General features: G+C 42.2%; 1 protein-coding gene across 1 annotated transcript in view; it reads right to left on the bottom strand.

Annotated features, from left to right (window-relative positions):
- GPR158 (G protein-coupled receptor 158) overlaps window positions 1-13905 on the bottom strand; it is a 309748-nt gene that overhangs the window by 103239 nt on the left and 192604 nt on the right. The window contains exon 5 of the mRNA XM_040352535.1: window positions 10879-10947. Within this exon, the coding sequence (XP_040208469.1) occupies window positions 10879-10947 (69 nt within the window). The remainder of the gene's footprint in view (window positions 1-10878; window positions 10948-13905) is intronic.

The raw sequence follows: 13905 nt of genomic DNA, 5'->3' as shown, positions 1-13905 counted from the left end.
CCACGGTCAGCAGAGAGATTACATCATCTCCCACTGCCCGCCCTCTCTTTGGGGACTCTGATGTAAGGAGGAGGCTCTCTGGGGACCCTGATGTAAGGGGGAGGCTCTCTGGGGACCCTAAGGTATAGTTTATATACTGTTTTTGTGCGTGTAACAAAATTCAAGTGGGCCAGTCTGGATGAAGTCCAGGGCCAAATTTTTGTCCCAGTCCTGCCCTGCACAGATGGTTACAGAAAGCCCCCCAGATATGTAATTTCCTGCTTGTGTGATTGGCTCACTTATTATCCCAGAAGTCTGCACTAAGATACAAGTCAGATTTCAGGCGTCCCCTGCAACAATAATGTCATTTTGGTGAGATACTCCTAATAGAAAATCATGTCTAAAGGGATGCAGACTCTTTAGAGCCCTGCTGGTGCAACAGCTAATTGATAATTATGAAACCACTGCTATAAAGATTTATTCACCACATGGACACAGACAAACACACAAGGGTTTTTTTTTTTTTCAGAAAAACAAAAGGTAGGAACCTGCAACAAAGTTTGTTAATATCCTTGCAATGTACATAGATCACCCAGAGCAGGCGTTTGAGAGGCGTTAAAAAACGCCTCTCAAACGCCTATGCACAAGAAACAATAGACAGCACATTGTGCTGTTCACACTAAGCATAAGGCCTCATGCACACTGGACGTTTTTGGATGTTTTTACAGCAGCTGTTTTTGGCAGTAGACGTTTTTTTCTACAGTCAATAAACTCTCCATCATGTTATTCTATGTGTCCATGCACACAGGCTGTTATCAGCAGTCTCATGCAGTGGAGTTTTTGAGCAGTAAAAAAAAAAAAAAACTAGTGGTTTCTGAGAGACGTTGATAAACGCCGATAAACACTCAAAAACGTCACTCACCAGTGTTTTTTAGCATTTTTGATCCATTGAAAAAAAACAATAAGAAAAAAAATATATTTTCTTCAACAAAAAAACGCTAAAAAACGCTAACAAAATCTATTGAAAAAACTTTGAATCCGGAAACTCCTACAACAAGCCTCTTTACTTGACACTTGGCGTGAATGTAATCCCATCAAAAAAAATTATACCTTTTACTCTTATCCGCACAAGTCATTTTCTAGAATTGACCATATTTTTATCTCGGTTGCCTCCTCCCCCATATTGCTCCAATCTGTAATCCAACCTATCTCTTGGTCAGACCATTGTGCAGTCCTTACTACCGTATCCTCCCTAATTCCTTTGTCCAAAGACCGTACATGGTGTATCAATGAAGCCCACCTCACTAACCAATCCTATTGTTTTGATATCCAAATTGCTTTAGCTGATTACTTAAAACATAATGCCATCCCCGATATCTCCCCTGTCCTCCTCTGGGAAGCCCATAAACCAGTTATTAGGGGAAAATGCATCTCAGTTTCCACTCATTTGAACCGCGACAAAAAAATTAGATTAGCTGAGCTAGAGTCCGACTTCCACCACTGTTCCCTCCAATTCCAATCCTCTCCGACCGAAGCCCATAGAATTCAACTGGAAAAGGCCAGGACGGAGCTTGATTTAGCTCTGGCTGAATCAGCTGACAAAGCTATTCGCAGATCTAATCACACCGCCTATACTAAGGCCAACAAACCAGATTCCTTTCTGGCCCTTCGCCTTCGTCGTCCGGAACGGAACTATGTCCCGGTTAGACTACGAATAGATAAGCATACCTATACTAGTAACCCTGTAAAAGTTTTAGCCGAGTTCCGAAAGCGATTACGGGACCTTTATAATACCCAATCTGCTTTCTCTCCCTCTACTGCAGATGCCCTGTTTCAAAATCTTCCTTTACCCACCCTATCAGACTCAAATCGTGAGTGCCTAGAGAGTCCCATCACGGTTGATGAGGTGCTAGCCGCTATCAAAACTCTCAAATCACATAAACGACCTGGCCCTGATGGGCTTTCGGGCACTTACTTTAAAAAATTTGCCGGTACTCTAGCTCCTCTTCTGGCTAACTCCTTCAACGCTTTACTCCGACAACACTCCTTCGGACGGGACACATTGACAGCCATCATAGCCATGATTCCTAAACCCAACACAGACAACTCCCTTTGGTCGAACTTTCAACCTATTTCACTCCTAAACCTTGATATTAAACTATTAGCAAAAATCATGGCCCTTCGTCTTAATCCCCTGATTGGAAAATTGATCCATAAAGACCAGGTCGGTTTCATCCCACGTAGACAGGCCAGTGATAACATCAGAAGAGTGGTCCTTCTACAACATCTTGCTAGAACGCGCAAAATCCCTATGCATCTGCTATCCCTTGACATCAGGAAGGCCTTTGACACGGTCTCCTGGCCCTACCTGAATTATATTTTAACCCGTTGGGGCTTCGGACCACACTTTTTACAGTGGGTAAATTCCCTTTATAATCACCCCCAGGCCTATATTAAATATTCCGGTTTTCGCTCAGAGACCTTCCCGATAAGCAGGGGTACTAGACAGGGATGCCCCCTATCCCCCTTAATATTCGCTTTAGCTATTGAACCCTTGGCGGCCTTGATTAGATCTAGCCCTGATGTCAGGGGATTAGAAGTGGCCTCTACCTCCCACAAAATTTGTCTGTTTGCAGATGATGCCCTTTTATTCATCACATCTCCCCGTATTTCACTTCCAAATCTCATACGGATTCTCGAACTATTCGCTAATGTCTCCGGTCTAGAGGTGAATCAATCTAAATCTATGGCTCTCAATGTGTCTCTCCCCCCCTCTGAAGTTACCCACCTACAAGAATACTTCCCTTTCGCTTGGTCTACCAAATCCCTTCCATATTTGGGCATAAAGTTGACTTCTGACCCATGTTCCCTCTACAGTTCCAACTACCTTCCTATGTTGTCGCATCTAACCTCACTACTAGACTCTTGGAAACCGCTCTGTGTTTCTTGGTTAGGTCGAGTGGCTGCTGTAAAGATGTCCCTGCTTCCAAAGCTACTTTATTTGTATAGAGTCCTCCCTATTCCGGTCCCCTCTTACTTCCACCGGGTCATTCAGTCTAGAGTCTTCAAATATATTTGGGGCCCTGTTAGGCCCCGAGTTTCTAGATCTATTCTCTTGCGAGATAAACTTAGCGGAGGCCTGGGTATCCCAAATTTTTCTCGTTATTATCAAGCGGCACAACTTGCCCAAATTACACTATACCACTCTACGTCGGAAACCCCCATTTGGGTGAGCTTAGAGGCAATAGACATCCATCCCCTTCTAATTTCCAATCTTCTCTGGTTACCCCCGCTGGCCCGTAGTCCACTCTATAATCCGGTTACTCGCCATTCACTCAGACTCTGGGACAGCTTACGTAGTCGTTTTAGATTACTGTCCTCCCATGCTCCACTATTATCCTTCTTTGGTCATCCACATTTTTACCCTGCCTACGTAGAGCCTAACTCGTTTTATCTCTGGCTCCAGGCAGGACTACATAGGATAAGCGACCTTGTTACTGACACATCTCTCAAATCCTTCTCAGATCTGCAGACTCAGGCCAAATTCCCCCCTAGGGAATGTTTTCACTACCTACAAATAGCCCATTTCGCCCGCTCAATAATAGGTGACTGTTCCTCTCTAGGCAGTATGTCCTGTTTTGAAAACATCTGTCAGTCTGATCCTCATGCCCCTGGTATCATTTCCCGTCTATATGCCCATTTCACTACGGTTACCTCTGACCTCCCCCTGTACGCTGCACAATGGTCTAAAGACCTTCAGATATCACTGGACAAGGAGGACTGGATTGCCATATGGAACCGTACAAAAACCTCTTCCCAAAATATTGTGGCCCTTGAAACCAACTATAAGGTTCTGATGAGGTGGTATTTGGTCCCTGCTAGGATTTCCAAATTTTTGCCTTCCTACCCAGCTGTCTGTTTCCGTGGATGTGGAGGGAGGGGTACGCACGAGCACATCTGGTGGTCCTGTCCGATAGTGCAGCGGTTCTGGGCTGTAATATTCCAGATGGCCTCAACCCTATTGAATGATACAATATTACCTAGCCCATCCCTAGCCCTTTTAAATCACATTCAACCGGACTACACTAAAGCCCAGGTAAAACTTTTACTCCAACTGACTACGGCTGCTAAACAATCCATTGCAAGAGCTTGGAAGACTCCAACCATTCACATTGCAGAAGTTAAAAACAGGGTAACCCAGGCAATGATTCATAGTAAAATAGAAGCTATGATTCTTGACCGAATGGTCCAACATGATAAGACCTGGACTCCCTGGGCGGAACATTTTTTACCCCCGGAATTTGATATGTCCCTGCTGACATTCTAAAATTTGAAGCAGTTCTAACCATGTTGTATTATGGTACTTTGGGGTTCTTGTGACCCAGCCGACCCTTTCCCTACCCTACACCGACCTCCTTGGTCCCTTTCCTCCCTCTCGTCTATCATGCTCTTTCTTTCTTACTCTTCTTCTTTTCTTTTTCTCTGTATTTTCTCTTGAAATTTTATATATGTAGAGCAATAGGCATGGCTCCTAAACCTTGCCTAGTTATACACAACGTTTTATCCCTAGTCAACCTGCGGAGTACCTCCTTAAAGGATATATACCCGATGCTATAGGACCTTCCCCATTCCCTTCCCCTTTCCCTTCTCCCTCCCTCCCCTTCTCCTGGTAGGGATCTACCTTCATACTCCCTCTTTATAGCCCTAAGGTCCTTCCCATATTTCTGCATTGTATTTGACAACCCATGTCCCCATATATGTAAAAATGTACGTTATGTCGTAATTCTGCTCTGGGACACTATTTCCCTCTTTTGAAGTATGCTATTATATACTCTTTCATATGTTACTGTACGACTATTTGTTATTGTACTCTGTGCTTTGTTCTTCAATAAAAAATTTGAACAGAAAAAACTTTGAAAAAAGCTGAAAAAAGTTGAAACTCACTGCAAAGCTACTGGCGTTTTTATAACGTTATTTTAACGTCCAGTGTACATGAGGCCTCAGAGTCGCGTTGCTTCAAAATTGAAGCCTCATGTCAAGTCAGGAGGAGTTTTATTCGCCTCCCATTCAAGTCTATGGTAACGTTCCGCAAATGCTCTGGCAGGCATTTTCGACGCGGTTGCGGCCTTTTAAAATTTGTTTATTTCTGTCACTTTACATTGTGGAGCAGTGTTTACCATAGACAGTGTTTACGCTCACGCATAGGGCGCTTTGGTAGTGTTTTTAATGCTTGTAAAACACCCCATTCTAAAGCTCATTGACGCCTATGGGAACATAATTAACCCCTTCCTGGCCCCTTAGTGTTAACCCCTTCCCTGCCAGTGTAATTTTTATAGTAATCAATGCATTTTTATAGCACTAATCGCTATAAAAATGACAATGGTCCCAAAAATGTGTCAAAAGTGTCCAAAGTGTCCGCCATAATCGCCGCCATTATTAGTAAAAAAAAAATATTATTAAAAATGCCATAAAACGACCCCCTATTTTGTAGACGCTATAACTTTTGCGCAAACCAATCAATAAATGCTTATTGCGATTTTTTTTACGAAAAATATGTAGAAGAATACGTATTGGCCTAAACTGAGAATTTTTTTTTTTTTATATATATATATATTTTTGGGGGATATTTATTACAGCAAAAAGTAAAAAATATTCATTTTTTTTTTCAAAATTGTTGCTCTATTTTTGTTTATAGCGCAAAAAATAAAAACCGCAGAGGTGATCAAATACCACCAAAAGAAAGCTCTATTTGTGGGAAAAAAAGGACACCAATTTTGTTTGGGAGCCAAGTTGCACGACCGCGCAATTGTCAGTTAAAGCGACGCAGTGCCGAATCGCAAAAAGTGGCCTGGTCATTGACCAGCAAAACGGTCCGAGGCTGAAGTGGTTAAAGGGTCACTAAAGGAATTTTTTTTTTAGCTAAATAGCTTCCTTTACCTTACTGCAGTGCTGGTTTCATGTCCTCATTGTTAGTTTTTGCTCTGATGTTGCTGTAATCCTTCTCTGTTCTGAACAGTCTGTTTCCTGATGAAAAAAGTCATGGGAGCTTTCTCTCTGTGGCACTAATCAAGGAGGTGTGATTACTGTGTGTCTCAACAGCAATCAGTTTCGTTTTACAAACCATCACTGCCCTGTATTGGCTCTTTGTCTCTGTTCATCACAGAAGCATGAAACTAGATGCAGAAACGAAACTGAAACTCTAGGTACATTATATGATTGATTTTTATCTATTTTTAAAAGGAATCAGTTAACTATTATGTCTCTATACCCTGTAAACAGTCATTTCAGCAAAAAAAAAAAAAAAATCCTTTACAACTCCTTTAAGTAAAAAATATTATACACACATATTTTTGCAGGTAGAAAAAAAATTGTGTATTTATTACACAGGAGCCTGCAAAGTATTGCACCTAAAATCAGTGGATTGCTGGTGCAATGTCGGTCTCCTGCACACCCTTCCTCCAGCTTTCTGCCTGTATCTCTGTACAGGGTTTCAGTTAGAAAGGTGAGGGAAGATTCAATGGACTAGGACTGTGCTTAACAGTGCACTCCTAGTCCTAGTGGTGGCAGATGGGACTTGTTATTCATACATTCACAGATCTCTGTAAACGAATGACACAGAGCCCTGCACAGCCATACTGATTTTAAATGTGACAGCCGCTTCAGGGGAGAGGAACCCACCCGCTGTCACGGTTAAGGGGGTTGTAAAGGTTTCTCTTTTTTTTTTTCTAAATATGTTCCTTTAAGCTAGTGCATTGTTGGTGCACTTACCTTTTTCTCCGATTTCCCTTCTAATAGCCAGATTCAGATAGACTGGCTTAATTTTGAGGCGGCGTAGCGTATTGCATATACGCTACGCCGCCGTAAGTCAGAGAGGCAAGTGCTGTATTCACAAAGCACTTGTCTCCTAAGTTACGGCGGCGTAGCGTAAATGGGCCGGCAAAAGCGCGCCTAATTCAAATGATGAACAGGGGGGCGTGTTTTATGTTAATGACTAGTGACCCGACGTGATGGACGTTTTTTTTTTTTTTTTCAATAAATTTTTATTGGAATATAATAAAACAGTTACAAAAATCAAATGCATCGTTAAAAATATGTAGAAATAATAAGCATGCATAAAACTAGACAACTGTTAGCTTTGATAACATAAATGATTTTACAAATAGGCATGCAAGTGATCAATTAGACTGTGATTGACGTTTTTAACGAACGGCGCATGCGCCGTCCGTGGACATATCCCAGTGCGCATGCGTCGGATAGAATGCCTAAGATACGTCGAACACTAACTACGACGTGAACGTAACTTACGCACAGCCCTATTCGCGTACGACTTACGCAAACGACGTAAAAAGATAGGCTTGTTCCGACGTCCATACCTTGCATGGGCTGCGCCACCTAGGGAGCAGCTTTATCTTTACGCTGGCGTATCTCTAACGTAAACGGCGTAACTAATTGCGACGGGTGCACGTACGTTCGTGAATCGGGGTATCTTGCTCATTTGCATATTCGACGCTGCAAACAATGGAAGCGCCACCTAGCGGCCAGCGTAAATATACACCCTAAGATACGACGGCGTAGGAGACTTACGCCGCTCGTATCTTAGCCTAATTTAAGCATATCTGGTTTCCAGAAGCCGTAACTCTCTCTGAATATAGCTATAAATGTTTTTTTTTTCTTTGTCTGAATTTCTGACTTCCTGTTTCTCCTCAGTAAGCTTGCCCCCATCATCCATGGGGGTTAGTCAGCCAGAACAGCTTACTGAGGAGGAACAGGAAGTGAGAAATTCAGACAAAGAAAACAGAGAAAAAAAAACATTTAGAAGGGAAATTGAGGGAAAAGGTAAATGAACCAACAATGCACTAGCTTAAAGGAACCAATTTAGAAAATAAAAAACTAACCTTTACAACCCCTTTAAGGCAATGAGGTTTGGAAGGGAGGGAGGTATTGAAACATGAAAAAAGGGTGACCGCTCAGAGAGACCAAAGAACTCTCTCACCAGATCCAAAACCCAGGGTGCCGGCAATGCAATGACATGCAAAAACTGAAGAGGAAGACTAGGACAGCCGCACTCCAAAAAACTTTCCTTTTTAATAAAAATTGGTCACAAACATGACATGTCATAGCAGAAATTAGGAAAAATAAGCTGACGCGTTTCACACTGTCACACAGTGCTTAATCATATCTCATAGGTATTGAAACATGTTACACTCTAAATACGGGTATAACATCTTCAAAAGGTGAATTTAACTTTAAAAACATAGAACAATCTCATCTCTATAGGTTACTACCAATTAATGCTGACACCCCTAGACCAACCAATCTTGGGTGATGAATTTTCCCAAATGATCTATATTTCAAGTGGCATCCAATGAGATTTGAAAATGACAGTCACATAGCTAAAGATAAAGATGGTTATCTCTGTATAAAGCGTTGGTAATTGGGGCTTATGAGGTCTAACATAGGCACTATTTTAGGACATCAGGGAGTAGGCTCCATTATTGTTTGGTGTTCCCTTTTTTGGTGGTCTTGGGAAAACTCATTTGTGCCCCTCTAATAAAATGACTGAGCAATTCAACAAAAAGGTCACTGGTGAAGATGAATACAAAAGATGGCATTTTTTTTAACAGGAAAATTATATTTCTCTACTAAATGATTTCCAAACCTTCCACCATTTACGCAGATATTCCCACTGGTATCTATAGCTTTAAACATAAGTGTCCACTTTCACCGTTACCGCTCATAATGGTAATTAGAAAGTAATTAGAAAGGACTGATTATAATTAGTAGCCTGGAAGAGAAGCACTGGTGCAGCTTGTTTTTCATCATTAGCAGTATTGAAAGATCAGCCTAAGTGTTACCTTCCCCTTTTTCCTTGCTGAACCTTTAATAATCCACACAATTCCCAAAGCAAGGTCGTACTATGTACAGGCAGCAGCTATTTATACAGGAATATGGCCATATTAAATGTCATATCTAAATGTCAGGCCCATTCCTATAACATATTATAATAGCATAACGCATACCGTATACTAGATGCATAATGTCATTCTTTTGCAAGCCTTTTAATTGGTCATATCTATATGTAGTTCTTTTCCATAGTTTTTCTCCATTATGTGTGTTTTTTCTCTTTTTCTAAATAAGCATCACCTTCATGACATTCACTTGTAGATTTGAAGAAAACAATGTGCTTTAAAAGCTACTAGGTGTAAGGGTGGTAGGCATTGGTGGTGCGTCCATGCCCCCTCTCTCCTGTACCGCTCGTTTTTGGAAGCACCAAATTAGAGTCATAGGCGTCCTGATTAGATCCCCGTTGAAGTCACGTGTGAGTGACGTAACGCGTAGGACACAGGCATACGGACACCGGAAGTGACATGCTAAGGTCCTGAGCTCGCTGCTCGTATCATACATTGTGCATTTACCTCCTTGGAAAGAGTACTTTTAACTGTCTTTAACTGGGCTTGGTTCTCTCACCTCCTGAGTGGAAAGCTGCTGCCTGTCAATCAGCAGCTCTCCTGCTCTGCTCCTCCACATTCAGCTGAGCTGTGGAGGGGCGTGGAGCGGCTCGCTGAGTGGCTGAGACTGCCATCAGTCCAGGCAGCTGACGGATCCAGACTTCCTAAGTCGGGATGACTCACTGCCTGGACTGATTCCAGTGACATCAGCATACTTCAGACCGCTCTCCGCTGAAAACGGGTCATATGAGTGCAAGACGAATTGCACTCATGTGACCCATAGGAGAAGCCCAGCCAAACAAGCTCAGGATGGACTTCTTTAATGTAATGTTCTTCCTAATGGAACTACATGACTAAGCTCTGTGGAGTTGATTTACTAAAACTGGAGAGTGCAAAACCTGGTGCAGCTCTGCATAGAAATCAACCAGCTTCCAGGTATTTTGACAAAACTTAAAGGGTCACTAAAGGAATTTTTTTTTTTTAGCTAAATAGCTTCCTTTACCTTACTGCAGTCCTGGTTTCATGTCCTCATTGTTTGTTTTTGCTCTGATGTTGCTGTAAATCCTCTCTGTTCTCGACACTTCCTGGTTGTCTGTTTCCTGATCACCACAGTACTGGGAGATTTTAGTTTCGTTTTCAAACCAATATTGCTCTATGGCACTGTCCAGCACAAATACAGCATAACATGCTAAAACGAAACTAAATGCAAAAACGAAACTAAAAAACTACAAGTACATTATATGATTGATTTTTATCTATTTTTAATCGTTTTTAAAAGGAATCAGTTAACTATTATGTCTCTATACCCTGTAAACAGTCATTTCAGCAAAACATTTTTTTTACATTAGCGATCCTTTAATTGAAGTCAGATTTTGCACTCTCTAGCTTTAATAAATCAACTCCCTTGTGTTCCTATCGTTTCCAATAAAGTAAGAAGGGCTGTAACCTAAATCAGGGGTCTCCAAACTTTTCAATCAAAGGGCCACTTTATTGTCTTTCAGACTTTAGGAGGGCCGGATTGTGGCCAGCAGGGGCAGAAAATGTCACAGGCCCAAAATCAGTGAGAATAAATATGGCCTCAGGGTTGGTGGTCAGTAGGAGGAGTATTCCCCCTATTAGTAGTAGGAATAGTATTCCATTATTGGTATCCGTGGAAGATACAGTGCCCCATTGTTGGTGTTAATGGGAAATAGAACCTCAGATCATTGGAAGGAATTGTGCCCCAAGGGCCACATAAAGGCTAGCAAAGGGCCACATCTGGCCCTCGGGCCGCAGTTTGGAGACCCATGTCCTAGATGATAAGAGTCATATCTGCAACAGCTTTCCAATAATATGTCCCACAACTGTGCACGAGTTGTCACCTGGTATTTATCAAGCTCACACTGATTTATGCAATTTTATATAGAACAAGCATTCTCCAAACATGAAATCATAGGATTGTGGTACTCACTGGGAAGTAGAGAAGAAGTGACCCAAACAAAATGGTTTCCAGAAGGATGAGTCCAGATGCTCTAACACTCTGTAACAAAAATATATAAAATCTAATTATTTCTTGTACAAAGGGTTTTACTAAAGTTCAGTACAACATTACAATACAGTAGCATTGATGGTCATAGCATGAAAAAAATAAATAAAAATGAGTACAGAAAACTTAAAACAGAGACTTTCCAAGTCGCAGGGAATTGTTCAGGCCCCTGAAGGCCAAAGGCAAATGTATTTAACCAGCTCTGGGTTATTGTCATCTTAAGGGACCTTGGATAATATAACCTATATTCTCTGAAGGGATACTATATTTTTATATCAAAAAACAAAAATCAAAGAAGAGAAAAGTGTTTTTTACCATGTAACCATCACTACCAGGTTTGAGCCTGGTGAGTCGAATGCCCCGTACACACGATCGGAATTTCTGATGGCCTAAAATCCGATGGAATTTTTCGGCAGAATTCCGTTCAAGCTGTCTTGCATACACACTGTCAGACTAAATTCTGACCGTCCAAATCGCGGTGACGTAAAACGCTACGACGAACTGAGAAAAATGAAGTTTAATGCTTCCGAGCATGCGTCGACTTGATTCATCGTTCTTTTTCCATCGGAAAAAAATAAAACATGTTCTATATCTAAACACCGATGGAAAAAAGTCTGATGGGGCCCACACACGATCTGAATTTCTGATGAAAAATGTCCGTCTGACTTTTTTCATTCCGATCGTGTGTATGCGGCATATGAAGTACAATAAGGAGCGAGGGGAAAAAAAGGGAGAGGAGGAAAGGAAAAGTGGTAGGATAGGGGTGTAGAACAGAGAAAGAAAGTGAATAAAGGGAGGGAGGAGGGTGGGGGGTCCACGGGGCGGGGGGAAAAGACCTACTAGAGTGACCTACTTGGTTCGAGTCTAGAAGGGTGGCCACCCAATGTTGCCAAACCCGGAGGAATTTATCATGGGTGTCTGATAATATGACTGTCAATTTTTCATTTACCAAGATATAATTTACGCAATTTTTAACTGCTTCAAAACTGAGAGTCAGTGTCTTCCAAGCCCTAGCTATGGTCAATTTAGTTGCAGTAAAGAGGTGCGACACCAACTGGTGTTCAGGACAAAGCAATTCTTGCGATTGGCTTCCACAGAAGAGCCTCAAAGGGATCCCTCTTTAGGTTAGCGTGGAATAGATTGTGGAGGGGTGTATAGACCCTGACCCACAATCTGCACACCAGATGAAAATCAAATTCTTTCAATACTACAGTATTATTTGTGGCAAGGAAATAATACTAGTAATCAGGTGGGGAGTACCGGATGGCCGAGGCACTTTTGGACATCGCTGAATAGAGATGGGGCTCTTGAAAAACGCTCTCAAATCAAGGTTTTACAAAGGTTAGACTCTTCATCAAGTTTCTGTAGCACTGACAGAAAACGAGGGGAAATTCAAAATTGCAAAGTTGCCCCCAGAAGAAAAGGCATGGGGGAATCTTCCGATGTGGACACCAGTTCTGGGGACAACTGTCTAAAAGGGGAAGTCTTCTCACTTTATTTTGCATTTTTGAATAGGACTTTAAGGGAAATGTCACCAACAGTACACAGACAGCAATAAAATAGCCCAATGGGGGTTTTAACTCTTCCCTACTCTATCCAAAATGTAAAAAATCACTTTTACATATGATTTAAAGTATAACTATAGGCAAACCTTTTTCTTTGTTTTTGGATAGAGTAAGGGAGGGCTATAACCCCCCGTTGGTTTATCTTTTGTCATCTGTGCCCCATTGGGAAGAATTACCTTCACTTCCTGTTACATAGCCAAAACAGGAAGTGAGAGGAAAGTAAAGGAATTCCTTGGGGACCCCGAGGTCACTAGAACTAGTGTTCCTATTTCCCCTCTCTTACTTTTCTGGGGACAACCCAAAAATGGGGAGGGGAGGGGGGGTTCAGCACTCTGTATCGCTGCTCCAGGTGAGTATGCTCTAATGGTCCCTTCACAACTCCCCAAGTCAGGTGCCAGCCCAGTTTGCATGCTGCACAATGGAAGACAAGGAAGATCTGGACGTCTGCACTGCAACAGTCCACTTTCTTTGGTATAAACATTATAACCAAATGACAGATGGAACATGTATAGGGGGGACAAGCAAGTAGATGTGTTTCACACTGGAGTCAGCACTTAATCTTTACCACAATAATGATACCTAAGATGGATTGTTAGAGTGCAGCTCTCGTGATTTTTTTTTTCACTTTCAATGATAATGGTAAAACAAAACAAATAGAGAGGGTGATTCTCCCTAACGGGGGTAAAGACATCAATAAAAACTGACAGGTGTTCTAACCCCTCTCCACTCCATCCAAAACTGAAAAATGTTTTGCCTTTCGTTATGCATTAAAGTGATTGTAAAGTCATGGGGCCAGATTCTCAAAAGAATTACGCCGGTGTATCTACAGAATAGGGCTGTGCGTTAATTACGTTCACGTTGCAACCAATGTATTTGCGGCGTACTACGGAGCATGCGCAGTGGCCTACGTTTAAGGCCGGCGCATGCGCAGTTCGTTCGGCACGGGGGCGTGCTTAATTTAAATACAAGCCGCCCCCTTTGATTTACACAGGGATACGCCGGGCCATTTAGACTACGCCGCCGCAAATTACGGAGCAAGTGCTTGGAGAATACTTGCTCCAGTAAGTTGTGGCGGCGTAGTGTTAATGGCATACGCTACGCCCCGCTCGTAGATACGCAGATCTACGAGAATCTGGCCCAGAAAGTTTTTATCTTAATGCATTCTATGCATTAAGATAAAAAACCTTTTGCGTGTAGCAGCCCCCCTAACCCTTACTTGAGCCCCATCTCTATTCAGCGATGTCCATGAATGCCCCGTCCATCCAGGACTCCCCTCCTGATTGGCTGAGACACATTAGAGGTGTCATTGGCTCCCACTGCTGTCAATCAAAGTCAGTTAGCCAATCAGGAGAGAGAGGGGCTTTGTGTCTGAATGGGAGCTGTGACT

The sequence above is a fragment of the Rana temporaria genome, chromosome 5, assembly GCF_905171775.1.
Source record: "Rana temporaria chromosome 5, aRanTem1.1, whole genome shotgun sequence".
NCBI classification, from domain to species: Eukaryota; Metazoa; Chordata; class Amphibia; order Anura; family Ranidae; genus Rana; species Rana temporaria.
This window is presented reverse-complemented; position numbering and strand designations above follow the sequence as displayed.